Source organism: Micropterus salmoides, unplaced genomic scaffold (assembly GCF_014851395.1).
Source record: "Micropterus salmoides isolate LMB-PRFRI ecotype aquatic unplaced genomic scaffold, ASM1485139v1 Ms_hic_scaffold_2, whole genome shotgun sequence".
Taxonomy (NCBI): domain Eukaryota; kingdom Metazoa; phylum Chordata; class Actinopteri; order Centrarchiformes; family Centrarchidae; genus Micropterus; species Micropterus salmoides.
In genome coordinates this window covers 39,195,413-39,223,335 of record NW_024041150.1, presented here as the reverse complement: position 1 = coordinate 39,223,335, position 27,923 = coordinate 39,195,413, and the positions used below count along the sequence as shown (strand labels likewise).

The 27,923-nt window shown below is 37.1% G+C and overlaps 3 protein-coding genes and 1 pseudogene across 8 annotated transcripts in view; 3 read left to right on the top strand and 1 right to left on the bottom strand.

Moving 5' to 3' along the window:
- LOC119912538 (butyrophilin subfamily 1 member A1-like) overlaps positions 1 to 26,702 on the top strand; it is a 166,799-nt gene extending 140,097 nt beyond the window's left edge. The window contains exons 4-7 of the mRNA XM_038731771.1: positions 24,283 to 24,570; positions 24,755 to 24,930; positions 25,313 to 25,393; positions 25,628 to 26,702. Coding sequence (XP_038587699.1) covers positions 24,283 to 24,570; positions 24,755 to 24,930; positions 25,313 to 25,393; positions 25,628 to 25,828 — 746 coding nt within the window. The 3' untranslated portion in view covers positions 25,829 to 26,702. The remainder of the gene's footprint in view (positions 1 to 24,282; positions 24,571 to 24,754; positions 24,931 to 25,312; positions 25,394 to 25,627) is intronic.
- Positions 1 to 27,923, top strand: part of LOC119912524 (trichohyalin-like) — a 729,783-nt gene that overhangs the window by 526,567 nt on the left and 175,293 nt on the right. The window lies entirely within an intron of this gene.
- Positions 1 to 27,923, top strand: part of LOC119912537 — a 452,474-nt pseudogene that overhangs the window by 376,659 nt on the left and 47,892 nt on the right.
- LOC119912543 (butyrophilin subfamily 1 member A1-like) lies at positions 15,625 to 23,645 on the bottom strand. Of its 4 annotated transcripts, none has more exons than XM_038731783.1 (6): positions 23,270 to 23,645; positions 22,348 to 22,445; positions 21,633 to 21,953; positions 20,214 to 20,492; positions 17,410 to 17,529; positions 15,625 to 16,507 (listed from the first exon to the last, which is right to left on the bottom strand). In XM_038731783.1, the coding sequence occupies exons 2-5, from the start codon at positions 22,442 to 22,444 to the stop codon at positions 17,417 to 17,419; spliced, it is 810 nt and encodes a 269-aa protein (XP_038587711.1). In that variant the 5' UTR covers position 22,445; positions 23,270 to 23,645; the 3' UTR covers positions 15,625 to 16,507; positions 17,410 to 17,416. The 4 variants fall into 4 exon arrangements, with proteins under 4 accessions (XP_038587711.1, XP_038587710.1, XP_038587709.1 ...); XM_038731782.1 differs by having other exon boundaries at positions 23,380 to 23,645; XM_038731781.1 differs by lacking the exon at positions 23,270 to 23,645 and adding an exon at positions 23,069 to 23,220.

Here is a 27,923-nt window from a genome sequence, read left to right as displayed (position 1 = left end):
TTACTATTATCATTCCAAAGTCAGGTTGACCTAAACCGTCTAATCTCAATTTCTGAATGCTAAACACACAAACAACTATATAATATTACAATAACCTGAAAAATAAGTATGTTTTGCTTTTTGTGAGGAGCAAGATAAATTGCTATGGTTTGCTTGACATTGCCTTGTATTACAGCATTCTCAGAGTACCATGAGCTTTGCTGTTTGAGTCAAATTCTACCAATACTTTTGGGTTTTATGTGAAGTAATATTACAGTCAAACTCATTTATATGTATAGAAATCATATAATATACATATATATGTAGAGGAGAGACATTTTCCCAAAAATCCATTAATAATAAGCTAATTCTTACTTTTAAAGGAGCGGTTATTTCAAGAAAATTACTATTCCCCCCATAATATGGACCATATTACATAGTTCTGTTCAGGAAATATCCTAGAAAATATTTTGGAAAATGCATACCAATAAAGCTGAGAAAAAGAATCCTGACCAAAATGATAAACTTATGTTCAACCTAAAAAAGAATTGCTCTATATTCTACTTAAATAAATCATCAATCTTAAAAACCCTTATGCTATCTGTAAATAATGTCTTACAGCAGAAAGTACCTGATACTTTTGACATTATTTCTTTAAATGTGTATATTTAAATGATGATAGTAAATTAGTCATTGTTCGCTGTTTCAGATGCAGCTTTTCTTCGTATTGTTCCAACCAGACTGCAGTTCTTTGAGTATGAGACCATCACTTTTTCTTGTGAGGGGTTTGATGGCTCAGCTAAATGGAGAGGGGTGAGGAACATGGGGGGGTTCATCCCAACATGTTCAAACAGCACGGTGACCTCAGCATTGATCTGCATCATTGATAATGCATTTGCGTCTGACAGTGGGAAATACTGGTGTGAAGCTGGAGGAGGAGAGAGAAGCAACACAGTCAACATCACTGTCACTGGTAGGTTTACTGTGACAATAGTGTATATATATATATATATATATATATATATATATATTATTGGTTAATAAATGTACACTATGTATGTACATAGTGTGTTTAAATCAGGCAAACATGTTGTAATTTAAGAATGTATTTCAGCTGGTTCTGTGATCCTGGAGAGTCCCATCCTTCCTGTGATGGAGGGGGACGGTGTAACTGTGCAGTGTAGAAAGAAGAAGGCTCCCGTGAACCTCATAGCGGATTTCTATAAAAATGGCCACCAAATCTGGACTAGCTATTCTGGGAAGATGACGATCCTCAATGTTTCTAAGTCTGATGAAGGACTCTACAAGTGTAACATTTCTGGAGCTGGAGAGTCACCAGAGAGTTGGCTGGCTGTCAGAGGTGAGACCCAAAATTGTCAATATAAAAGCCCTGTGTGATGCTTTACGTAAAGCCGAGTTAAAATAAGCAATTTCATCTCACTGTAATTCAGTTCCAGCTTGGTAAATATAGTGAGAATAATTGAACCATTCAAAGTGCTGAGTTTATTCAACTTTATCATGCTCTAAGCATTATTGATTTATTTTATTAACCACAAAATTCAAAAACTAAATGTTAAATGTGTATGTTTTGATAGTTTCACTGCATTACTTAATTAAACATTATCAGTTGTGCCAGTTGTTTTGAATTTGCAAAGGACAAATTACTATTAAAAATGAACTTCTCTTTGATAAACATGGATAATGTTGGAACTTTGTTACATCAGATGCTTTCTGTTGACTTTACAGCACCTCGCAGAGAGGCTTGTCGCTGCTCAGGCAACTCTGTTGTCCTCGTCGTCTTAAGGACTGTTTTCACCATTGTGATGGTGGCTCTGCTGCTGCTGCTGCTGGGAGTACTTCACCGTGGGAAACTCACAAAAATAACACAAGGCCTTCTTAGATAAGGAGACAGTGAGGGACACAAAGTATACTGTTACTTTTACGTACATGGTGTGTCTTGATTTTAACATACACAAATTACTTATGTCTTTCATCAGATAAAATGGCTTAAAAAGTAAAAGTTATTGCTTCTCATACTTCACAGTTGGCTGTTGTCACTAAATAGCAGACAGATAGAAAAGATTGAAAACCACAGAGCTGGTCGACAGACGTAAGATCTATTTTCAAAAGGCCTGCTTTGAGTTGTGCCATTATGTCTTATTCCGGGTTATATTTTGATACAGATGCAGTTGATAATTTTAAAGTCACAGACACAAACCGCACAGAAAGTAACACACAGAAAAACTATTTCAGGGGCCTTCAAGAAGCTTTGTAGAAACAACAAAATGATTATGTTTTATAAAGAAACGAGTAGCTCAGTAGCTCAAAAAGGCTAAAATGATGACTTGTTTAAAAAGCTCAGTCTCATTCAGCAATAACAATGTTTTCTACTTACTCCCCTGGAGAAGAATTAAGACATTTCTTTCAACCCAGTAACATTATCTCATTGCCTTGTTGATATATTTGACTTAATTTTGTCTATGGAAGGCAAAAGTTGGGGGGAAAATTCTGTGGCAACTGCTAACCATTTATTTTTTCAATACTGACTCAGTCAATCATGTTCATTGGAGGTAACTGCTTAGATCAGGGGTATTCAATTATAATTCAAAGCGGTCCAGTTAGAGAAAATTTCCCAAATCAAAGGTCTGGAACATCAAAACGACTAACTTGCATTATCATTCAGTACCATAACGTATAGTTGTATCAACATATGATTTTGGTGAAGAACGGACTGTCAAATCAAATAATATTTCACATCTAACTGGAGGGATAATAAATAACTACTCTAATATTAAATTCTAAATTTAAGTAAACCAAAATAAAGTGTCAAATTTTTGGAAAAAATGATATAAAACGTGTAGCTTGAAGTGATGAAGTGTAGTCTTAACCAATTTTTTATAATAAACACTTAACACATCTTAACAAATGAACAGCTGTAATGCCTCCTCTTCTCTTTCATTCCCTCTTGTTGAGCTACCACTCCTACTTTCTCTTGTTCAGTGAGAAACGTGAGCTCTGGCTTGTCCTGCCAGCTAGGATTGGAGATCTATGAGATTTTCTAGTTTTGAACTGGAGGTGGGATGTACATGTAAATATCTTTACATTCTTGATTGTAAGCCATGTGAAATCTTTTTTCCCTTTTGTCTCCTCAATTCATGTGTGTTTCCAAAACGTCACTGAATTGAAACAAGAAATCGACGGATGGTTTTATAGCAAGAAAAAAGGTTCAGACTCATCACGCAGCCTGAATTATTTTTATTGTATTTTTTTATTGTTCATTTAACAGGACATTACATTTATTGCACCAACTATAGCTAAAGCTAATTTCTGTTCTTTAAGCCACCAATGATGAACAGGTTGACGTAGTGAAAGAGTTGGTGGTGAATTAACAATGAGTTGATAAAACATCAATATTACAACCTAGAACCGTAAATCCTCCATGATTGTATTCTCTTTGCCTGTGTTATGTTTTTTAAATTGTGTACTGTTTATATACTTGTATTTTTGTATGTCATTTCAAAATATGTACTATCCCATGTATTGATACGTATTTCCATTCATATGATAAACAACGGTCTCAGTACTTTAAACATGAACAAAAAAAAAAGCTGATGTTTTGTCCTCTATATGGCGTGATGTGGTGGCCGCAGCTTTTCCTCCCACTGATTGCTATTATCATCATCAGTAAACAGTTATTTTCATAGATGAAGCTATTTTATATTTTGCTCAAGCAGGTCTTTATGCAGCTCTGTCATGCACACACGACAGTTCTTGGAAGACAAATAACGACATCTGGTGTTTTTAAACCACATGCTCTGTTAAAGGGTAGTTTTTATTCAAGCTTGAATGTGGACATAAATATGAAACCACCTGTCTGTGTCTACATTTAACCATTGCAAAGCCTGTACATGTTAACCACAGCATTGCTATACCTCTATAAACAGAGTTTGTGGTTTTTGACCAAGACTATTTTTTGTTTAGTATCTATACTAGTGCTGATAAAATTGTATGACTTTTAAAATGTGGTTTCTTAAGCAACATGTGACACATTTTCCCCTTGCTAATTTCAAACCACTATGCTAATGCAACAAGCTAAACAATGGCGGACACTTCTTCGTCTTACAACCATCCATAACTTCCCCAGGCAGTGGAAAATAAAGACTAACAGAGATGTGTCTGCCTGTTTTTAAAAAGAAGCATCTGAAGAGGTCACAAAGAAGAGCAAGTCAATCAGATCAGCCGCAAAGGCACATGGGATCTGCCAAGTCACCAGGGCTTGACATTAACTTTTTTGCTCACCAGCCACTGTGGCTAGTGGTTTTATAAAGTTACTAGCCAAACAGCATTTTCATAAGCCAAATTTTGGTTGTTGAAAAATTCCATTTTACATGCAACAATTTAAAATGTATATGACCACTGGACACAATCAAATCAAGACTATATAAGTCAGTCTACAGGCTTAAGGGACTGTGGCTGCCTTGTGACAGTTTTAATTTATTCTCAGTTGACTAAAGTATGGTGTCATGTTTGGAGCGTGCACTCTCACCGGGGCTGCATCATACTTTCTGTCCCAAATACCGGTGCAGAAACTGGGAAAAGGGCATCTGTGATGAGGGACGAAACGTCTTCCAGTATCTTCAACCAAGTCCAGTTGCCCTTGATTTTAACCTTCGTTGGACATCTGTGTATTATGCACTCTCAGCATGGACCATGTTGCAAAAGGAATTTAAATTCAATATATTAATCTTGTTAAAATATTTTAAATCCAAAATGAAATAAATAGAGACGGATTCCTTAATATGTAAATGTTTCATCTGTGTTTTCATCTGTACCTATTTTTATTTATGCTGCCGCCTGCCTTGGCCAAGTCCCCCGTGAAAAAGATATGCTTAATATCAATGGGACTCTCCTGGTTAAATAAATGTTATAATAATAAAAGTACATTATGCCTGTGATTAACTTACCTCCACAGAAGTGTGTTTGCAGAAGTAAGACAACAGTGTGAAGCAAAACCAAAGCGCTGAGGTCACTTAGCAAAGGATTGTTCCTTCAGGTGAATCAATGAGAGAATTTAAATAAATAAAGGTTTATTGTGCAGATCAACCTCTTATTAATGTATCAATTTATTTAAATAAAATGTGATGTTTTTTTTCATTTTGTACTTATTTGTTTATTATATTTGCAATTATGAAAGTAAATAAATTAGCTTTGGTACTTCATAGTGCATGTTCACTGTTGTTGTGTATTAATGTTACACCAAACAATTGCCCCACCTCCGCTTTCCTTTGCTTGTCAGTGATACATTTTTTGTCTATGTTCATGTTTGTTTGACAGAAAAACCACACTTTCAGTTTTGGACTGAAAAGTCAGTGATCCTCTCCCCTGTTCCTCTTTAATTTCACATTGGATAATTTATCTGTGCAGTTCTTCCTCTTACAGGGAAGCCACATGTTGAGTGAGTCTAACTGACATTTTCAAAGGACTTGATGATTAACTGTTACATACATCTTAACCATCTCAGTACAGCACTGTTTTCAAATATATAATTATTTACTCTTTGTGTGCTGAAATCTATCCATCTGCCACTAATAAAGCCACCAATACAAAAGATCTGTGAGAGAAGACCTACTATGATAGCCAATTGGCCTTTATGCTACAAACTGGCTATGTTTTTTATACATTAAAACAAAAGTAAAACATGTACAAAGCCTACATACCTTTTGTTAGCGTTTAAAAGTCACCTAAGCAGGAGGTTGAATGGCCATGGTCCACAAACAAAACAATTTGCACACTGTCATCCCAGCCTCCTGAAAACAGATAATCCGTGTGGACTTGATAGTTCATTTCCATCTAATACAGGTTGCATTCATGTGCATTTGAGTTCTGTGTATTTGCTTTTAAAGCTGTACAAAAAAAAAATACAACAACAGACAAACACTGAAATTGATTATCTCTGCTTTCAATTCTTCTACAGTTCACACATCAACATTTGTTTGTTAAGTTCCTAGTAAAAGAGACTTGCTGATGTTGAATAGGTTATGCTTAACATGGTTGTCATCTTACATACTAAAGTAAGTAAGTAACTAAAATAAGAAATAAAATGGTTTTCTTGTGCCCTTTATTAAAGTTTGCCTGTTATTATTTTTATGAGAGCAGCTCTGTCTCACAGAGACACTAACAGCTATTGTCTCAGTCACCACAAATAAGCTGTACAGAAAGAGGAAGCGTTCACCTGCGTTGTGTGGTATCAGCTGCAATTCAGTCTTGTGTTCAGACATTCAGCAACAGGACGACATGGAGGTCACAGCTCTCTGCGTCAGACTGTGTGAGTACTGAGTCTGTCGAGCACAATTTTGACAAATTCAATATCATTAGTTTTTCTTCACTGATCATGAGTTGTTGTTTTTTTTTTTTACCAACACACATTAATCTGCATGAAAAGCATCAGTGTCTGAACTGTAGATCTCTTGTCTCTCCAGTGATAAATGTGCTGCTGTTGTTGCCTGCACAAGTTCAGTACAGCTGTTCTCTCAGAGCTGGTAAGTCAGTTGTTTCCGTGTTTCCAAAAGACTGGATGTGCAATTTTAAAGTCTGAAAAACAAGTTACTTTCTGTACTGATACACAAAACATTTTGTCATGTAGTAAAATGTTTTTATTAGAATGGTACATATTTAATTTGGAAAAGAAACAACTTCATATTTTGGTCTCTTTTTTTCTTTCTCAGATGCAACTTTTCCGCATATCATTCCATCCCGGCTGCAGTTCTTTGAATATGAGTCTGTCTCTGTAAACTGTGAGGGCTCTTTAAATAATCTGACTGAATGGAGAGTGTTTAGGAGAGTCAAAGGAAGAAATATTACATGTAACAATAAATGGGAGATAACAGGATCCTGCAACATTACAAATGTTTTTTCAAGTGACACTGGAGAGTACTGGTGTGATGCTAAGGAAAAGAAAAGCAACATCGTCAGAATTGTAGTGACAGGTATGTTCAATCTACTTACCAAAACACCTTCAACATGTAATTTTATAAATCATTTTATTGATAGAATATGTTTTATGGAGCCCAATAAAATATAGCAAACTTCAGAGTAAAATATATTTAACAGAAAACTCAAAGACAACTCTGAAACCATTCCTGCAGCATAGCCCAACTCTTTGCTACTGAGCTGTCTTTTTAGTTTGTGTATTTCTTTGTATTTTTTTTATTTATAGTATTTATTAATTAAATTAAAATGAACATAAAATATTTCTGAACTTCCATTGTTGAACAGCTGGGCCTGTGATGCTGGAGAGTCCCGTGCTTCCTGTGATAGAGGGAGAAGCTGTGACCCTGAGTTGCAGACAAAAGAAAATGTCCAGCCTTGATGCTCATTTCTATAAAGATGGCCTCCTCATCCGGAACAGCTCTACAGGAGAGATGACCATCCACAATGTTTCCAAGTCTGATGAAGGACTCTACAAGTGTAACATCTCTGGAGCTGGAGAATCGCCAGAGAGCCGGCTGGCTGTCAGAGGTGAGACACATTTTCTAATCTGCCACCTCCATGGCATCTGGACCGAAGGAGGCAACTAAGGGCAAAACTAATGACATTCCCATCAGCCTCAGTCCTGCTGTGTTTTGTGCTAATTATCACGTCAGTGTCAGCATTTAGATCCCACGTGTCACATTGTTACGTCACCTGCTTAATGTGTTTTTTTTCCCAGCAAACCAAGAACAGACTTATTTTTCCAATGGTCCCGCTCCTCATGTCTTCAACCTGCTTTGGATAGTTGTCCCTGTTGTACTCGTGACTTTTCTACTTTTGGTAGTGGGGCTTTGCTCCATGAAGCACAAAGGTACATAACATACAAATACTTGTTTAAGTGACTGAAACCATGTTTTAAGTAGGCTGTTTGGTAAACAAGTTTATTAAAATCTCAGCATTTGTTAAGATTGTTGCTAGTGCCAGAACATTTTTTTATTGTGGTATTTTCTTTTTTCAAGGAAGTGCTTCAACCTGTCCACCCTCATTTGCAAAGCCTTCTCCTCCACAAACAGGTAGGTAACACCAAACATGGTATATTGTAATTTTAGAAATGATCAGAGGGAGAAGGGACTAGCCAGAGTTTAATCTACCAAGATGACTATTTGAGCCTGTCTTTATATTTTGTTTTTTAAGTTGCCGCAAAACAGCCAGGGATTACTGAGGATTACATTTCCATAACTCATAATTTACATCCAGTGTCAGTGTTTAATGACAATGGAGGAAATATGCCCTGTCAACATGTGTTCACTCCCAAGTCGTCAAATATGGACGCTAGAGAACGAGCCCTTGGTGTCTGGATAGCTTCACTTTTCAATGGTCTGCACAGGAAGGTCAACACTGTGCTGAGTCCTCTACCAGAGGCCTGAGAGTTTGATGGTTCTGTACAGTCTCTCTGCTAGATGTTCACTCTTCTGGACAGAGATTTCAGATGTTGTACCTGGAATCTGCTGGAGCCACCCTCCCAGTTTGGGGGTCACAGCCTCCAGTGCTCTTATTAGTACTGGCACCACTGTTGCATTTACTCTCCATTTTTTCCAGCTCCTCTTTCAGCCCTTGGCATTTTTCAAGCTTCTCGTGTTCCTTCTTCTTGATGTTGGTGTTGCTTGGGATTGCTACATCTTCACTGCAGCCTTCTTCTGCTGTTTATCGATCAACACAATGTCTAGTTGGTTAGCCGTCACCAGTTTGTCAGTATGACTCTTATATTTGCAGTTTCACTCATGGCTGAGGTAGGCAAGTAACGTTAAGGACTTTGCCTAAGGGTACGACTGGATACCCTGTCCTGACGAGGAATCAACCCCCCGCTCACTTGTACCAGTCATTCGGTACACTTGTGTTAATGTTGTGCTACCAAAAACTATATCCTAACTTAATTTTTGTCAATAATGAAAAGCAGTGTATTGAAACACCACATATGCTGTCACCACAAAACCCCAAAAGGCAAAAGGTAATTAACTTGACAGCGACAAAAACTAACCCTTTTTTACATTTTTACATTTTTGTCTGCAGAGACCAGTGCAGCTGAACCACAACAGGCAACATATACTGTTGTCACAAAACCCAAGAAGGATAAAGGTCAGTATGCTACGTGTTAGACCAACAATTATTCCGTTTCACGTTTGTCACCCTGCAGGTTAATGTTTGCAGCAGTGGTTTGCGACTAGAAAATGATTGTGGTGTCACAAGCAGAAAGGGTTGGAAACCACTGAAATACTAAACAGACATTTGTGAAATATATTTAGCCTGAGTCTGCTTCAGGTGCTTCAGGTGCTGGAGATAATTTTAGCTTATTTTTTAGCATCTTGCACAAAAGCCACCTGAGAAACCCACAGACACGCATAGCTTGATGCGTCCCTCAGTTCACCGTGTAGCAGCTCCTGTGTTGGCTGAATTTACAGTCGACAAGGAAGCTGTGTCAGAGCCGAGTAGCTAACCTTGATACATGACAGTGTATATGTATGAGTGCTCACAAACATACAGAAGTATCAGGTCTAAATTGTGGACATCTGGAATAGGATATACATTAGCAATAACAATTACAATACTTACAAAATTTTAACTTTAAATCAAACATGTGATTCATTCTAATGGCCAAAGCACTCTTTGATTGTGACTATAAGAAAAGAAAATTCAGTCACAATTCATAGGATTCCCATCCTTAAATCCTAAACAAATTATTGAAATATAAATAGATAATTGCCTGTCTTCTGTAAAATATATTGAGAAAAAAACTAATGATACACAATGAACATCTACATTTAACTCCAACAGAAACGAGATAATGTACTGTCTGTCTTTCAGTAACTTACACTCTCTGTCTCTATCAGATAAGGATGAATCCTTGACTTCACCTGTTTACCATACTTTGAGCTTAGGTAAGACTCACCAAACAAACAAATTAAATCTAGTATGAAAAGCTAACACCGTCAAATAAATGCCATAAAGTTTATGTGACTCTTATTTTGGAACCAAAAGTAAGATGCTCTTTTGTTGCATTTATTTGAACTTGTTTTGTTTTTATCGTTTTTTTTAGAATCCAGCACTATTTAAAGATAAAATGACCTTTCATGTGACTGACATCTAATTTAATTTGGTTTCATAAAAGTTCACATTTACTTTTATTATTCAATCAATTAAGCAAGTCTTTGGTAATACTAGATTCTAGTTTCTTTTTGTACTACGTTTTTGTAGAGAAGGATGTTATAGTTTTTGGAGTTTAAGATAAAGCATGCACAATCATATTTTTACAGATGCAGTTTTTGTATATCTTGTGTGTTTACAGGTCACTGTCAGGAGAGACACCTGACTGAAGGCGAAAGCAAGAGGAAATACGTTATTTAAGCTTGTATGTCCATATCTGCTAGTTATACACATGGAGGATGTCATACAACCACAGTCAAGACTGCTGCAATAATTTACTTTAGTACCTTTAAAGGTCCAGTGTGTAATATTTCTGAGAATCTATTGACAGAAATGCAATATAATATACACAAACAATGTTTTCAGTGGTAGTTAAACATGTTACATAATGAACTGTTAATGTTAAATGTTTTTATTACCTTAGAAGGAGACATTTCTATCTACATACTAGTTTCTGTCCGAAACCAGTCAGTGTCTGAGAATGTAGTAACTGAGCCCGACCCGAACCCAACAGATGTTCTGTTTTCTATGTTTGAAAACGACCCGAGCCCGATACAGTAATGTACGCTGAAGCACTGAGTTTGTGTTACCCTGTCACACAACTGTTGTCTGTGTATGTGTGTTGCGTCCAGGCATTGCTGCCAAGTAAGTGATGTAAAAATAACATCACTTAACAGCAGGATTGTGGCGCAACACAGTGAACACACAGATGGTCGGTCCATCAGTTTTATATATTTTTACACTATGTTTTTACTAAAAAGAAGTTGAAGCAGCTTGTGAATTATACTAGCCCAGCCAACATGACTGAACAGGACCTGAAACCAAATATGATTTCGTTTCGTCACTACGTTGAATACAAATGAAAAAGAAGAAGAGCAAGAACAAGAACAAGTAGTAGTAGTAGTAGTCATCTTGTTTGTTAGAGGTAAGAAACAACATGAAATGTATACAAATGGAGGACTAATTTGCAACCCTCTCCACTAGATGCTACCAAACTTACACGCTTATAAATGTTTAATATGTTACATACTTTTTTATTACAGTGGAAACCACGTTGTTCTGTCTACACTCAGTGTGGTTAGTAACCAACATGATACATCAGTGTTACGGCCGCCGCTGGCTGCCTTAGAGTAGTTGTGTTTTGGAGTTCTCTGAGCTGTATGCAAATCCCCACGGCAAGCACCTGTCGAGGATTGGTTCCCCTGGACCTGGAACCACCCACTTCCTGGTTGCTGTTTGCTGGCGTCTGATTGGTGTGGCCGAGGATCCTACCGAACCTGCCAACCAGAACTCACCAATCAACACCAGCTGGCCTACAAATAGTTTGTGTTCCTGCAGTTCGAGGCGACTGTGAGCCAGTGATCAGTTCGCCTTGTTGTTGGTTGTGTACCCCTGTGAAGGTCTTGAGTGTTTAAATCTTATCTGTTTGTTGGTTGCCGGCTTAAGTGACTCTTGTCAGTAAAAACCTTTGTAAACTAGATTGTGAGTGGCACCCTTTAAGGGGGAAAATTGTTTGTTTGGTTACACTACCTTCCTGTACAGCATGTAGGTACTGACCTCCTTTTGTTAAGTGTTTTTTTGTCAGTACCTACATAGCCTCCTTTTGTTATGTTTTTTTGGAGACAACTCATTTAATTAAACTTCGACTCAACCTGATTTCAGTTGTCCTTACCACCTTAATTTAACCCAAATACCTTGTTACTGCCCTACCCTAACGAGCTGGGTTGTAACATCAGTTTGAACTCAAGCACTGAGTTTACAGCTGCAACTGTGTGATCACTCTTAGTGTAGTCATGCCCTATAATTGTAATTAAGCAATAAATGTTATTTGCATTTCCTATTGTATAAACCTTGTTAATACAAGACATATTCCCGTGATTGCATACAAGTCCGTCACTAATACTGGATGGAAAATAGGGAATCAATGCAGCTGTTCTCAGGTAAAAATTAAAGAGAATGTAAAGCGTTGTGTATAAAGATCATGAATTTTTTTAAAAGTTCCTAATATTGCTAACCACTTGTTTCATTAATCTACTGCTTTTGAAAATTATGCTTTCTGTGAACTGCACTTTAAACCAGTCAGTTGACTTTATGTGTTTCAGCATCAAGGAAGTTAACAACAATGTGATGAATCAGAATCCAGACCAGAAAAATGAAAAATCACCTGGATTAGTGATTAATTGTGAAGAACGCAAACAATGTTAAGTTAATTATCTTCATCATAATACTGATATGTTAACAGTAACTTCCTGAAGTCTCCACTAGTTGCCTGGAAAATGCTTCTAGTCAACAAGCACATTTGTGAAGAAAATGTTACAATTAACTTTCATTGACTGAAACCACACTGTATATAAGGGTTAAAACTCTTAGATGAAAACACCAAGGCACTCAAAAACAGGTTCACAGCTAGTTAAATATACAAAGCTATTATATATTTAACTTTATTTCTATTTTCCTCGTATTGGGACCAGAATTTACTAAATGTACACCATGCTGTATTAAAGAAGTGTTGAAAGTAGTGATTGAAGCCATAAACCCATTAGGAAATTGTTTGCTGAGGTGAGAAGGAAGATTATTTTGTCTTTGACTCCACTGCAATCTGACTTATTGTTGCAAGCAGTGGAGTTGCCCCCTGCTGGCCATTAGAAAGAGTTCAAGATTAAGACATATGCATTGTTTTCACTTTTCAGACCTGGAGTTTGCTGCTTGATCTTTTCCAAAATGTTCAGCTTTTCCAAAATGTTCAGCTTTGTTTGCTTGTGCTCTTTAACAGGGTTTGCCCCCATTTACAGTCGGTTACTTCTATGATAAGTTCCATTGAGCCATTAACAAACAATAGTTTTAAATGTCTACATCGCGCACATTATGACCATATCTCCTTTCACAATAATCAAACATATCATTATTACATGGCTGTTTACTGGGTACTTTCAGATGATAACTACATAATATGGAGGATGGATCCTGACATAAAGGTAAATAAATACCGAAATAAATAAATGCTCAATAAATGCATTAACATCCGATTAAATGATAAATTATACAATGAGACATAAATGTATAGCTATGTCTCTTTTAATTAGCTTCTTTATTTATTCACCTATGTAATAATAACCTTACATATTTATTGTCTATTTAGTTTGAAAATAATATTAATTGGATCATTTACACAAGAAGTATAAAAAATGTCACATGTTTCTATTAAAAGTTTAAAAACACTAAAATGTTAGGGTAATTACTTTATTCTTTAATTTTGGTTTGCTGGGAAAACAAAAAATTCCTGACAACAGCTAGGCTATCACATTTGAGTTTAGGACAACTCTTGACTCCATAAAGATTAGAAACTAAGCTTTTTTACTGTATTTTGAGATTAAAATACTGCAGTTGTACATTCCTTTAGCTATTCCTTCCTTTTGATTTGACTTGTGGACAACTACGACCACATTAATTAAAAAAATTAATATTTAAGTCAGCTATAACACAAGCATTGTTCATTAGACTCATACCGTTCAGTATTTGTGGACAGCTACATCCTGGAGTTTGTTGACAGAGTCTACAATGAATGAACATTGAATACTGATCATCAACAGATGGGTTGCCATTCATCAGTTCACCCTCAAAGACCACTTTGGATGTAAAGGAAACTACTTTACGATTAATGAAAACTAAACTGATTCACAATCATCTGATTCAGCAGTCACATTTTTTAATAATAATAATAAAGAGCAGTGGCACTGGGGCAGAAAATGTGCAATTAATAAAACTAATACAACAAATACAACTGTCTCTCCTTTTGGTTTGCAGTATGCAAGTATTAAACTTAAAATTCTGAGTGCTGATCAGTTGACAATAAAAAATGTCTGGCAGCAAATAATTCATTATAGTGTTTTTCTAAATTGTGATGTGCTTCCAAAGTAATATACTAATTTCAATAAATACAAATGATTTTATCCCAGGATTTAATATGCATTTGTTCTACTTCATTGCAGGATTTAGAATAATATGACAACTCTTGACAACTGTCATTTTCAACAGTTTTCTGACAGCGGACTAGTTTGAAATATTATATACAGACACAGGGAGCGGTTAGAAAGAGAGCTGCAGGCCACAGGCTGCACACCTCCACCTTCTCAGCCAGGTAACCGACTCCTTTCACTTTCGCTGTTGGCAGGCTCACGTTGTGTGCAGCATAAAGTCAGATCATGACTGCTATTTATGGAAAATACCAGTAACTGCCCGTAGGGGTGGGGGACATATTACCCCATGTGGAAATGCCTTTTCCCTAAAAAAATACATTTGATTAAATACAAATTAATTTGTCAACTATAAGTATTTATTTTACTATATAATATGTTGCCCTAAGCATTTTTTTTTAAATCAATAAAATGTTCTTTAATGTGTCAGAAAATAGACATTGAGCTTAGGGGGGCGCTGAAGCTATACTGTTTTTTGAATTACAAGTTGTGTTTCTCGTTTCATGTGTCACAGTAAGGATCAATGGTTAACAGGACAACATTTAGCGCCCTGAAGATTGGCCCCTCTGAGTTTTTCAGCTTAAAAATTAATCGGTTTATATACAGCGTCCCGCTACAGTGACCACAAGTGTTCCTTTTGTCCCGCTGCTAAAGTGGTGACTTTCTCGGTGTTGCAGCATGTATTGAAACATGTTATTGTTATATTAAACCAACAGAATATGCGACGAGTGAGGGTCAGAAAGACAAACAGAGGTCTGATTCAGCCAGATGTTTATGAGAGGGCGTTTCTGGACATCTCTGTCAGAAACTTCAGTTTAAGGGCAGCTGCTAAGTCGCATGGAATATGCCATGTCACTTTGCTCAGGTAGGCTACTGCAGAAGGAGGCCAGACACCAGTAGGGAGAAGACGAGACCACCAGGGTACCACATGATTTCTGGAATGTGGTACCCTGGTGGTCTCGTCTACAGAGGAGACTCTAGAATCTAGATTGCTTACATCAAGAGAACAGCTGATATTTATTTTGGCCTTTCACCTATGAAGGTCAGTGTAGGTAGTAAGCTACAGTAAAAAAACACTCAACATGCAGCTCACTCACACTGCTCAAAGTCTAAATTTGTATTTTAACATTCATATCTTTCTATATTATGTTTACGTTTCCACTGTCTCTGTAGCTGCTGCAAAATGTCAATATCCCCAGTGCAGGATCAGTAAAGTCTTATTTTATCTTAATCATGTAAAGTTCATAAACAATCTCCCTCTAACAATTTTTTTGTTTGTTTTAGGTGCACAAATTTATATATGAATTGGCCAGCAGATAGGTCTGCAAATATCACAGTGGATGGGAGTGCCACTAAGATGGCGGGAAAGGACTGGCTCACCTCTTTCCTTACAGTTACGTTTCCATTTAATGGAAGAAATGTTTTATAAAATGGATTGACATTACCAATAAAAAACATTTTGAACAAGGTTCACTTTTGAAACATTTGTTGAAACTGTAAATAAATAGTAAAAAATTAAAATGTAATTTATTAATTTTTTGCAAAGATAAAGGACAAAATACATTTGCAGTTGCAAAATACCACCTGGTATTGATAGACCGACCACACTTGTGAGTTAGTAACCACAGCAAAAATATATCACTGTCTAAAACATAATCAAAATGGTACTTTTGCCCCTGCTCTCCCCTACTTTATGCTTTGCCAAATCATCTGTAACTACGAAATAGACCATCTGCTTCATGTTTACACCGGAATTCCCCGTGTACGTGAACGGCCACTAGATGTGCATCATGTGTCGTTGTGATATAGGAGGAGATCAATGCTGATTGATTGTGTGGATGGGGCCTCAGAGTTCTTTCTCAGGAATGCAGTCCGGGGGTGTCTGGCGATCCCCTATCTGTGTCACACGAAGGTCAGGAAAGTGGAGGTGGGAGAAGTGGTGTCCAGATGATCTGTTTTGGTGTCCAGATGATCTGTTTTGGTGTCCAGATGATCTGTTTTGGTGTCCAGATGATCTGTTTGTGTGTGTGTGGAAGACAGCAGGAGAAGTTTCAGCTGGGTTTGGTTACCAAGGAAACGTCATAATCCATCAGGGATTTTGAAGACAGTTGTCCCTTTGGAAAGTCTCCAGAAGGCCTCATCCAGAAATCTCTTAGTTACTTTAATATGTTTCTCAATCAATATTCTCTCAGTGCACCAACAGCTTTTACTACAAACTCCCACTCCTCTTCAATCCTTTGTAACTCTTCATTAAGTTTGTTGAGCATCTTATCTAAATACACAATTCTGTCCCTGTCTGTCATGTGCTGCACTCTTTCTCCTTCAAGCAGTACCGTCCGTCTTGAATGATGTCATCTCATTTGATGCTTGTCCTACTCTCTTTTCTGTGTAAAAGTAGAACCAATAACAGTGTTAAATTTTTGACAAGTTCGACCTGGGGTCAGTTTCACAAAGCAAGCTAACTGTAGCCCTGGCTTTTTGGTCTTACAAAGATAGCTGGAGTTCACAGTGAGTTCAAACGCTATTCCAAGCAAAGCTGCGGGCCAAACAAACAGGGAGTATGTTTTCTTTAGATTTACAATTCAAAACATATAAAAACAACCACATCCTGACCAATTAACTGGAGAAATTCCTACAGGACCCCAGTGTGGAAATACTCCATTCACATTAAAGGGTCAAGTACAACAGAGGAGAGTGAGATTCTTACAAACCAGCATGACAGTCTGTTGTTTGAGTATTTTGTGACTGCATTACATTTAGCCGTGTCTGTTGCTTCTAGTACTGTGATTAGTTTTTGTTACTTTCACCTCACAGAATCTCTCTTACTGATGCTCCAATGAATTTATGTATCAGAGGGAATCAATCATTTCATAGTGTTCTGTTAAATATTCTGCCCTGGATCTGTTATGGTTGCATAAATTATTCATTTCCGAAAGGACTCATAAATAAACGTATTATTGGCTGTTTGTTACAAATCTTTCATGAGTGCAAGGTCATGGTTTAGCCAGAGTTAGCACATGTGATTGGTAACCAGCTTTGTGAGACCAGTTCAGTGACAAAAGGTATTAAAGCAATTCACAGGACAATTCACTTTCACTTTCAGGCTGAGAGTTAGATGAGATCATCAATACAACTCTCTTGTCTATCTGTTAACTCTGAAGTTAGATAGCTTAGCATAAACTGGACATGGGGGTTAACAACAAGTCTGCTACACATTTTTATAATTACCATAAAAATGACTGTGAACTTTATATTCATAAAGAAGTTGAATACATTTGTGACTTACCATTTTTTCAACGTCGTCTGCATTTACACAAAGCAATGCCCATAACAACAACCACAAACATTAAGCAGGAAGCCGCTATGATCCAACCATCACAACTAGGTGGGACGATGAAAAAATCATCTGAAATCAGAAAAATGTAAAATTCACATTTACATTATTACAGTCAGATGGTGGTCATTTGTCCTATTCACTGGTTACTAAACATCATGAATGCCAGTCGTTTTTAACACAAGTATGTTGTCAGGAATAAAGGGAGAGAAAGAGGAAAACAAACACAGGAAAGTTCCCACAAATCCAAGGTACCCTTGTAACTCCTGTTATGGACAATAAATAATAACCTTCATACCAATTGTTTAATTTCTGCCTGTGTCTATTTGTTAACCTAAATGAACTGAAGTGATACCACCATGCAGCTCAAGAGGAGCGAAACCACAGGAGACAAGTCGAACTCCTTTCTTTGACAGTGGCAACCAATGACACTGAGTATATGTTATAGCACAAAGCTAGGTGGCATTTAATTATCCTCTGTGTTGGGAGGTTTACTTTAAAAGTGTATTCCAGTACAATTAGCCTACTAATTACTTGTTAAAAAATGTAATCGGTAACATAATCAAAGTACCATAATTTAAAAATAATGTAACCTGATTATTTTTGGATTACTTTAATACCAAATATGCAAATAAATATAAGAGAGTATCAAAGATGTGTTGTCTGCTCAGTGTAATTTTAGAGAAACATACAAACATAAATGCTCCCATTCCCATGAAATCAAAATCAATGTTTAAATGTTTTTTATAAGGTATGCCTTGCAATACATCACTAATTTGCCAGTTTCTGGTCCATCAATGGCAAAAAAAGGTTGTTTTGTAGGCTTTCTTGATGATATTTTAGAGTTTGTCATTTCCTGGAAAATGTTGTTGATTCATTCTGCATTCAGGGGCCTTTATTAATTTAGCGTCCAATGAAAGGTTTTCTATATATTTTAATGCTGCTGGGGCATAGTGTTTCTGGAGGCCAAACATGCCCCACTGAAAAACACAACTTTATGGACAGGTAGTGTTACTTGTTACTGAAGCATCTGCTAACTGCTGCTAATTAGCTGCCATTATCTTATTAGCTCAGCTAGCCATGCAATTAGTGGTCAAATTAATGTTTACCATTGACTGTATGAGAGTGTTTACACCTTTACTCAATCTTTTTCTGGCCAGGGGTTGGGGGTAGCCAGCATGGATGAAGGCGGAATGGGAATCAGAGCCGGGAGAGCGGGACAACAAAACCGCACTCAGTAGCCTCCCAGTGAACATGGCATGAACAGGACCAAACACGGCTTCAAAGACCAACAGCGAATTCCATTTCAGGCTGAACCGGCCAGTGGTCAAAAGTTTTTATTATATATTATAGTTCTAATGTTTTACTTTACAATACAAGACCTGGCCGGCCGTCTTGTCAGCTGCAGCGGAACGCTGTATGTGTCTGCTTCAGACTAATACTTTCAATATTGAGGGGTTATAAGGGCGGCCCCTCCCAGCTCGGACTAATCCTTGTTTTTGCTGAAATCTGATTGGCTCAAAAACATTAATCAAAGGAGTTGGGTGACGTCAATTTTAAAAAATTTTGTCAGGGCTGAACTCAGCCCAGGTTTGTGTGACAAGCGCAGCAGAAATGGCAAAAATGGCAAAAAGAAACATGAAAAAGAAATGTGTGGTGCCAAAAAAAAATAATAAATACGAAAAACTTTTGCCACAAGAGGCAGCTAAATAGGCCATATTAACTGACCTCTTCTTGGTGGGAGGCAGGACACAGCACGTTACATGATTAGCAATGCATTTATTATACTGAAATTATTTTATATTACTTTATGCATAAGCAGATATATTATATATTATATATAATCCCCTCCAAAAGTGTTGTAACGGCAAATTCCTTTGATTTTGTTGTTCACTGAAGACGTTTAGGCTTAAGATCAAAAGATGAGTATGAGAGTTCAGAATTTCAGTTTTGATTTCGTGGTATTCACATGTAGATGTGACATAACACCGTTTGTTTGAACCCACCCATTTTTCAAGTGAGCAAAACTATTGGAACATGTGACTGACTTTTAGGTTGATTTTCCAAACATTAAATAGCTCTGCATGACTGGTCTAAGTTTTCATCCTTGGTTCAAACCCATAAAAACTGTATTTCCTGTTAAAGAGGATAAACCAACATAAAGACCAGAGAGCTGTCTATGGGAGAAAAGCAAGCAAATGTCAAGGTGAGAAAAGAAGGACAATCGACCAGAGCCATTGGACAAACATTGGGCAGAGCAAGCACAACAATTTGGCAACTGAGCAACAGACGTCGAACAGGTCGGCCAAGGAAAACAACAGTAGTTGATGACAGAAATATCGTTAAGCTGTGAAGAAAACCCCCAAAACATCAGTAAGTGACATCACCAAGGACCTCCACTGTGCAGGGGTGAAGGTTTCAAAATGCTTGAAGAAGACTCAGAGAGCAGAAATATAGAGGCCACACCACAAGATGCAAACCACTCATCAGCAGGAAGAATCAGAAGGCCAGATTGAAATTAGCAAAGAAGTACAGAGATGAGCCGCAAAGGTTCTGCAACACAATCTTATAGACTGATGGGACCAAGATTAATCTCTACCAAAGTGATGGAAAGGCCAAAGTGTGGAGAAAGAAAGGAACTGCTTATGATCCGAAGCATCCAAGCTCATCAGATTACCCTAGATATAGCAATGGGAATTAAATAGTGCTAAAATATATGTACTTAAACTTGATAAAACTTTCTAAATCGTGTTTACCTGGAATATGAATCTCCACTTGTCTGTTCTGGTTGATGTCCTTCTGTTGGACTCTACAGGTGAAGCTGTTGTTGTGTCTCTTCTCCACAGTCACTCTGCTGCTGACAGTATAGAGGTCATCAGGACCTCTGACTGTCTCTGGAGGTCCAGCAGAGAGGAGGTTTCCCTCACCGTCCAGCCAAAACACCGCAGGCTCTGGATACCAGCCTTTAGATTTACAGTCTAATAATAACCCACTGCTGTTTTTGGAAATGCTTAAAACTGGTGATGAGACGGAACCTGAAGATGAGGAAGAGGACAATGTGACAAAAATCTCCATAAAAAATGAAATCACAGCACTTCTTACATTTATTCATTTAGCTGACGCTTTCATCCAAAGCGACTTAAAATTGCTATTTTGTCATACGTCGCACGCCTCTGGAGCAACTAGGGGTTAAGGGTCTTGCTCAGGGACCCATTTGTAGGGGAGTTAAACCCAGGTCTCTCACCACTCTGAAAGTTACTGAACTGTTCCTAACTATCTGCTGTGTGAACTACAATACAGTTGCTACATTATGAACCATCCAGACCTCTGAGGTCATTTGGGACAGGTCTTCTTTCTGTCCCCAGAGTCAAAACTAAACATGGAGATTCAGCGTTCCCAGAAAACTGCAGGTCTGCTGAAAGTTCTTTCTAAGACCATTGTACCAGAATTCAGCTTCAAGTTGTTGTTGTCCCACAATACCACTCACAGCAGGAATGGAGGATCATCTTAAATCTGCTGAATATTAAAACAAATCAAATCTTAGACTGTAGATTAATAGCTTGCACTGCACTGTAACGTTTACTGTCCTGATTATTCTGTTTTATTTTCTATTTAACTCTTTGCTCTATTTGACTATTTTAGTGTCTCTTTTATATTTCCCCATGTTCAAATTGCCTTACAATATCTCAAATACTGATTGATTAATAAGAGTGAGATTATTGTCTGCCATTTTGCTCTCATTATCAAAGGGTCCTCTTTTTGAAAACCTTTAATGAACCACAATATTCAATATATCACCAGACAGGAACTTCAATAAGGGATGAATCTATAAAACCAAATCTTAAATACAATGATAATGTTTTTTTAATTGCTCTCTCTGTTATCTGCACATGGCAACCATAGTATGGTTAAGGTTAGGGAATGATGTGGTTACTGCAAAGGTTAAGTGTTGAGGTTATGTTCAGTGTCTTGAGTGTGAGACAGTGTGCAGGAGTTCTTTAATTTGTATTATGGTTAGTTAACTAAAACACTGTTTTTTAGATACGGTTAACTAAAGAGCTGAATGTTAATTGCAAGTCTGTGATGGGACCCAAGCTCCAGTCTCATGTATTAAAGTCAGACGTGCTAAATCTTTGACTTCATCATCTTCAACCTCTTGGATTAAAGCCACTTACCTACATAAACCTTAACCTCAGATGATGTTCCCTGTGTGAGAATGCTGCAAATATACGTTCCCTCATCAGACAGTTTCACATTGGAGAGCTTCAGGGAAGCATCTCCGTGCTTCAGTTTGTTGATGGAGAGGGATGTTCTTCCCACATATAATGGATTCTGGTTAATCAGGAGTTCCACACCGCCACGTCTCACGAGGACAAATCTGGGGCTCAGATCTCTTCTTGCCCACTCCACAGTCATAGAAACAGCATCCACGGCAGGTTCCAGATGACATGGCAACATAATGTCTTCACCAACCATTGCTACTATCTGAGACTGACCTGGGGAAAGACAGGGCTGTTTTTAAATCCTGCTCAAGCTCCTTTGTTGTTTGTCTGTGAAATAAAACTGTGGATCATTTACATCATTTTCTTCATAGGATTAACTGTAATACCTTTTATGACTCTCTGAATATTCATCTAGTGCAAACATCAAGTCTAACTTTCTGTATGTCCACTACTTTGATTTATGATCAGTTACCTGCAAAATGACATTCATATCAGAATGAGCTGTGATATGTATTTAGTGTTAATTACCAAATGTTAGCATGCTAAATGATAAATATGGTGAACACTACACACAGTCTTACCAAGACACTAGCATGGCTGAAGACTTGTATTTTATTATGTAAGATTGAATAGAAAGACTTTATTATTATGCTTATGTGTAACTTACTTGCACAAAAGTGGGTTAGGAGAACCAAGACGACAGTGTGATGCAAAACCAAAGCACTAAGGTCACTTAGCAGAGGTTGTTTGTTCTGGTGAATCATTCTGGAATTGAGAGAATATAAATAAATCAACTGTAAACAGGAAAACTACTTTAACTCTAGTAAAATGAACCCTTTACTTAGCGGTCTTAGAAAACTAAAGGCAGGGAAATGACCCACATGGTTCAGACTTTCAGCAATCTGGTGATAGTTTTGCATTTATAGTCCATTTAATAGAAATAATGTATGCTTACTTCTGATTCAACAATTTATGCTGTGATTTATGATTTGTCACAGAAACTCAGTAAAAGGTTTATAGTGCATTTCAAGTTGGTACAGATCATGTTGACCACCCTTTTAGAACAAACAGCCTTAAAAAGGTATCAATTTATTTTAAACAAATTTGTGTTGTATTTTGCTTTCATTTGTACTCATATATCTGATGTATATATATAAGAATATGTACTGTTTTATGTAAATTAGATTTGGCTCTCCATAGCGCAAGTCTACTATTACATTTTGTGTATTAATGACACACCAAACACCAACTGTGCTAAAAACCACCAATACAGTAAGATCTGTGAAAGATTGAGAGATACTGTGTTGGTTTTTTAAATATAGGTTAGGAAACATTTTGTTAAACTAAGGTCTTAAAACAAAAGTATTACATGTAAAAAGCCTACATACCTATTGTTTGCGTCAAAGAGTCGTCAAACCGTGAGTGTGCGCCATCAACGTTCACAAATTAATTCAGCCAGTTAAACCAGTAAAACCTTATTTCTCTCTTTCTCTTTCTCTTCCTGCTCCTCTGATCAGGAGTCTATGGACGTTAACTCTCTCGGTTCTACTCCAGTAACACCAACATGACAATGACACCATTCACATTACCTTTCTCAGTTTCTCTTGTCCAATTATGTCCAATTCCGTTTTATATAGCCCCAATTTACAACAACAGTTATCTTATAGCGCTTTTCATATAGAGCAGGTAAAGAACACACCTTGAGACCGCTGCGCACTGTTCCGAGTTGTTCAACACAAAAACCGGTTCCAAACGTTTTGAGATTGAACGCGCCCTTGAGTTTCTCTCAGTCAGATCGGGGCAGAACAAAGTCTCAGTTTTTCACAGGACGCCTGTTTGACAGCAACCTGTCCAATACTAAAGCTGATGATACACTGGGCAACTTTTTGAGCGATGTTGCTGGGCAATCTTGCTTGTGGCAAATCCAACTATGTTTTGAACGGATAGTGGCGGGGTGGTGGGGGAAGGGGATTACGGTAGTAAAACATTGACCGGCTAAAACATGTCGTGATTTTTACTTTCACTTTTGTCAACAGGGAGGGACCACAAGAACATTCTGCAGGTGAAATATTTTCACTTTTGTTGTATCACAGACTGTCTTAGTGAATTTAAAAAGGTTTTAAATCTGATATAATCGTTTCATAAAACCCTTTACACTGTACAAAGTCCATTAGTCAGTAATAAATCATGTCTAAAGCTGATGATACACGGAGCAACTTTTAGAGCAATGGTGCCTATTATTTGTGTAACGATACTGTCAGTGAAGGTCAGTGGAGTCTGTAGGGCTTTGTTTAAATTCAAACAGAGAAAAGAATATGATTTAATATGTATAAATGTGTATGTATATATGTGTAGTTTATAATTTGAACTATATGCAGAATAAGCAGAACATGGAGCAGAATTCACAAAAACAGTTCTTTGTTAAATTCATTTCAATTTGGGATTCAGTGATAAAATTAGTCATCAGACAAGATAAGGGGGAAAAAAATATTTTTTAAGTCTGTTCAGGATTTAAATGATATTTTCCCTGGATAGAAGTTCACATGAGTCTTTAAAGTACAATAATGTTTTCACTTTAAATGTTCCTCTTGCTCAACATCAGGGGCCGTCTCCTCACCTGTCATCAGTTTAGCAGGGATTGACAGAGACAAAGGGGGAGTGGTGTTACAGTGTGAGTCTGCAGGCTGGTATCCAGAGCCTGAGGTGTTTTGGCTGGACGGTGAGGGAAACCTCCTCTCTGCTGGACCTACAGAGACAGTCAGAGGTCCTGATGACCTCTATACTGTCAGCAGCAGAGTGACTGTGGAGAAGAGACACAGCAACAACTTCACCTGTAGAGTCCAACAGAAGGACATCAACCAGACCAGAGAGACAAATATTCAGATTACAGGTAGAAATGATTGATGATGTGATCAATGTTTTAGTTTCAAATAGCTGAACTTTTATTAGCAATAAGTGAAATTGTCAGGTGTCTTATTTTTGTAGCCCATTAACACCTGATTTTAGACTCAAATGTCTCATATGCTGTGATGCAAGGACATGACTTTAATTCTACTGCCTGTATTTTCACACAGAGAGCAAGAGAAGCCACAGGGATGAAATGGATAAAGGAGAACAGAAGGAGCGCTTTAAAAGAAACAAACCTGAAGTTCAGGTTGACATTGAAGCAGAAAGAGAGCAGCTCATGACAAATGAAACAGTGACAATGAAGAGTGTGAAGAACGAAAAAGGGGAAAGGGAGACAAAACATGTAAGTAAAGAAACAGGACATAACATTCAAAGCAAAATTCAATGGAGATTAAAACAACACAAAAGGTAAAGAGTTAGAGAGGTAAAGAAACAAATGCAATACTGCTGAAAAGAATTTAAATTAAGTTGACGTCTTTTGATTGGTTTTTAATTGTGACCAACTTTTTGTGATGTTGAGAATCCTTGAAATGGCAGCAAAAGACAAAACCGAGACTTTAAGTGGGAAGTTTGATTTACTGAAACCAGTATGAACCACTGCAGACTTAAGTTATCAAATTTAAACTCAAAATTTAACTTCTGATTTATTCTGTTAAACATTTAATTTACATTAATAGTATCATGTCTGGATTGTTGTCCCTGTTTATGTCTCTCCTCTCTTTCAGTTTAAGGAGCAGCAGAGGAGGGATGAAGCTGAGAAAAGAGTACGGACACTGAAAGATGAGCTGGAGACCAAGAGGAATGAGGTTCATCTTTAGTTTAATAATATAATACACTGATTTTAGTATGAAGTCACATTCTTTATGTCATCTAATGTAGACAAAGTCAAACTCACAGTAGTTTATGTAGGTCAAGTACAAAATAGTCTTAAATTAGTTTTTTCTGACACAGATGTTAATTTATAGTGTAAAGTATTAAATGTTAGTAAAAAGAACATTTGTCTCTTCTCCTCTCTTTAAAACTTCTCGCTGTCCTTCCAGGTTGAAACCAAACAAGCTGAGCTGCAGCAGCTCCAAGAAGAGAAGCAGAGGAAGGAGAACGACCTGCAGACTGTGAAGGAAGAGCTGGAGAACAAAGAGGTTCATGTCTTTATCTTAATCTTTCTGTATTTACTGTGTCACAGCCCAGACTCAGTGAGCCACACAAAGAGGGAGAATACAGACAATATGAAACTAACTTAAGTCTACAGATGACTTCTTTCAGTAAGGTGATCAGTGAAATGAGGTGTTTAGCAACTCTGCTTGAAGACATTACTACCAGCCATGTCTCCCTTCTTTTTTGCATATAGACCCTCTGACTTACAGTGTTTTCAGCAACATACATGGACGCAGAACTGAGAATTCAGCCGTTGTTTGTGATAACCACATGGTCAGCTAGCCGCAGCTATATCTGGAGTGCACATGCATTCAAGCTTTAAGGGTAATGCTTACACAGAACAATAAAAATACATTTATATATCAAATTGTGCAGATGTTCCATGCTGCTGTAAAAATAAAAGAAAAAAAGAAGTCTGCAAATTTATAATAAGCTAATTAACAAAATCTGTCTGTATATCTCTTCACTGAAACTGAGCAATAACATTTCTCTGTTTATGATAGCAGATAGAGTAGGTGTTATTATTCATACTGGTGTCTGTCAGCCTCTGATGAGTTACTGTGTGTGTGTGTGTGTGTGTGTGTGTGTGTGTGTGTGTGTGTGTGTGAGGTAATTTAGGAGAATACATTGCTCACAATGTTGCAGAAGACTGTAACAATTTTTACAGACAGATGGTTTCTGAATGTGACAGTTAATAATAAATCTAACTAACTTCTGCCTGACACTGATGCTGTGAGTTAAAACTAAAGACTAAACATCCCCTATGTGTGTAAATATATTGCTTGGCATTTTCAATTACAGTGAATATTCTAATTACATGTAATGAAGTTATATGAAATTACTTTAAAAATACACAAATAAGTTCAACACATAGTAACATAATGACACCAACAGGGTCTCTCCTCCCTTCCTCGGTCAGGTGTCGCTGCTCTTTGTGGCCTGTAAAACAGAAAACAAAAAGATTATATCTTTGGTAAAAATATTCTTAACTCCAGGGTCGTTTTCTGCTTTTACAGGAGCAACTAAACGCTAAAGTCAGGCCTGATTACCTGAAAGATCAGGACGGTAAAAAAGCTACAGTTTCATCAGTATCGCTGTTAACAAACTGAAACAATTAGATGATGCAAAAATAGCAAATCTTCCAGTTCTCAAGTGTGAAAACTTTCTTTGTCTTGTGTTATGATAGTAAACTGAATATTTATCTGTTTTGATCAAGATAAAAAAATGTATTGGTGAAGCTTAAACACAACAGCTGTTTTTTTAGAAATTGTTATGTGCATTTTTCACAATATTCTGACATTAAATTGATTATTAATAAATTATTTTGTTAATAAAATGATTAATTGATGAATCAGAAGATTAAGTGATAATGAAACTAATTGTTTTGTTGAGCCCTGAACATTTCCCTATAGAGATTCAAAGAGCAATTTGTAGTCATTCAGAAAAAACTGAAGGGGTTTCCTTCTCAGCCACTCTGAGGACTTCCCAGCAGAAGGAACCTTCGTAATTTTAAAACATGAATCTGCACGACAGGAGGGATATTCAATGCGTTTGTGTCCCTCAAACCAGTATTTCATCATTCATTGCATCCATCACACTACTGTGTTAAAAAAAAGTTTTTAAAACGACAACGATATTTGATCCGGACCTTGGTGCGGACTTGAGGTGTGAAAGCCCCCTTACCTTCTGGATAGGAGAATAGATAACTTCCTGCTCTGTTAAGCTTGAGTCTGTGGCTGCTGTGCGATTCATGGGTTCAGATTCTGCTTTAGAGACAAGTAGAATTCATATTTCATGTTAAAGAGGCAGTATGTAGTTTTGTAATGAATTAATCACTTTATTGCTTTTTGTGAACTGGTTGTAACCTCACAAATAATGGACCATTTGCCCGCTTTCTCGGATATCTGTAACATACTGCTTCCTATGTGAAAAAAATCAAGTCAGATTTTCCACAAAAAACATGATGATGTTGATGCGTGCTCCCAAGAGTTTTTGCTAACTTATACTGAACTCTATACGCAGCGACATTACTGCAGCTAAAACATTTTACTCTGCTAACATCAAAAAAGTATCAGCTCCTACAGACAAACTTCTGTAAGGATAAAAACCAATAACAAAGTTTTATGTGCTGAAGCCCTTCATGCCAAACGAGAATCAGTCAAAATCCAAAAGGCTGGGGTA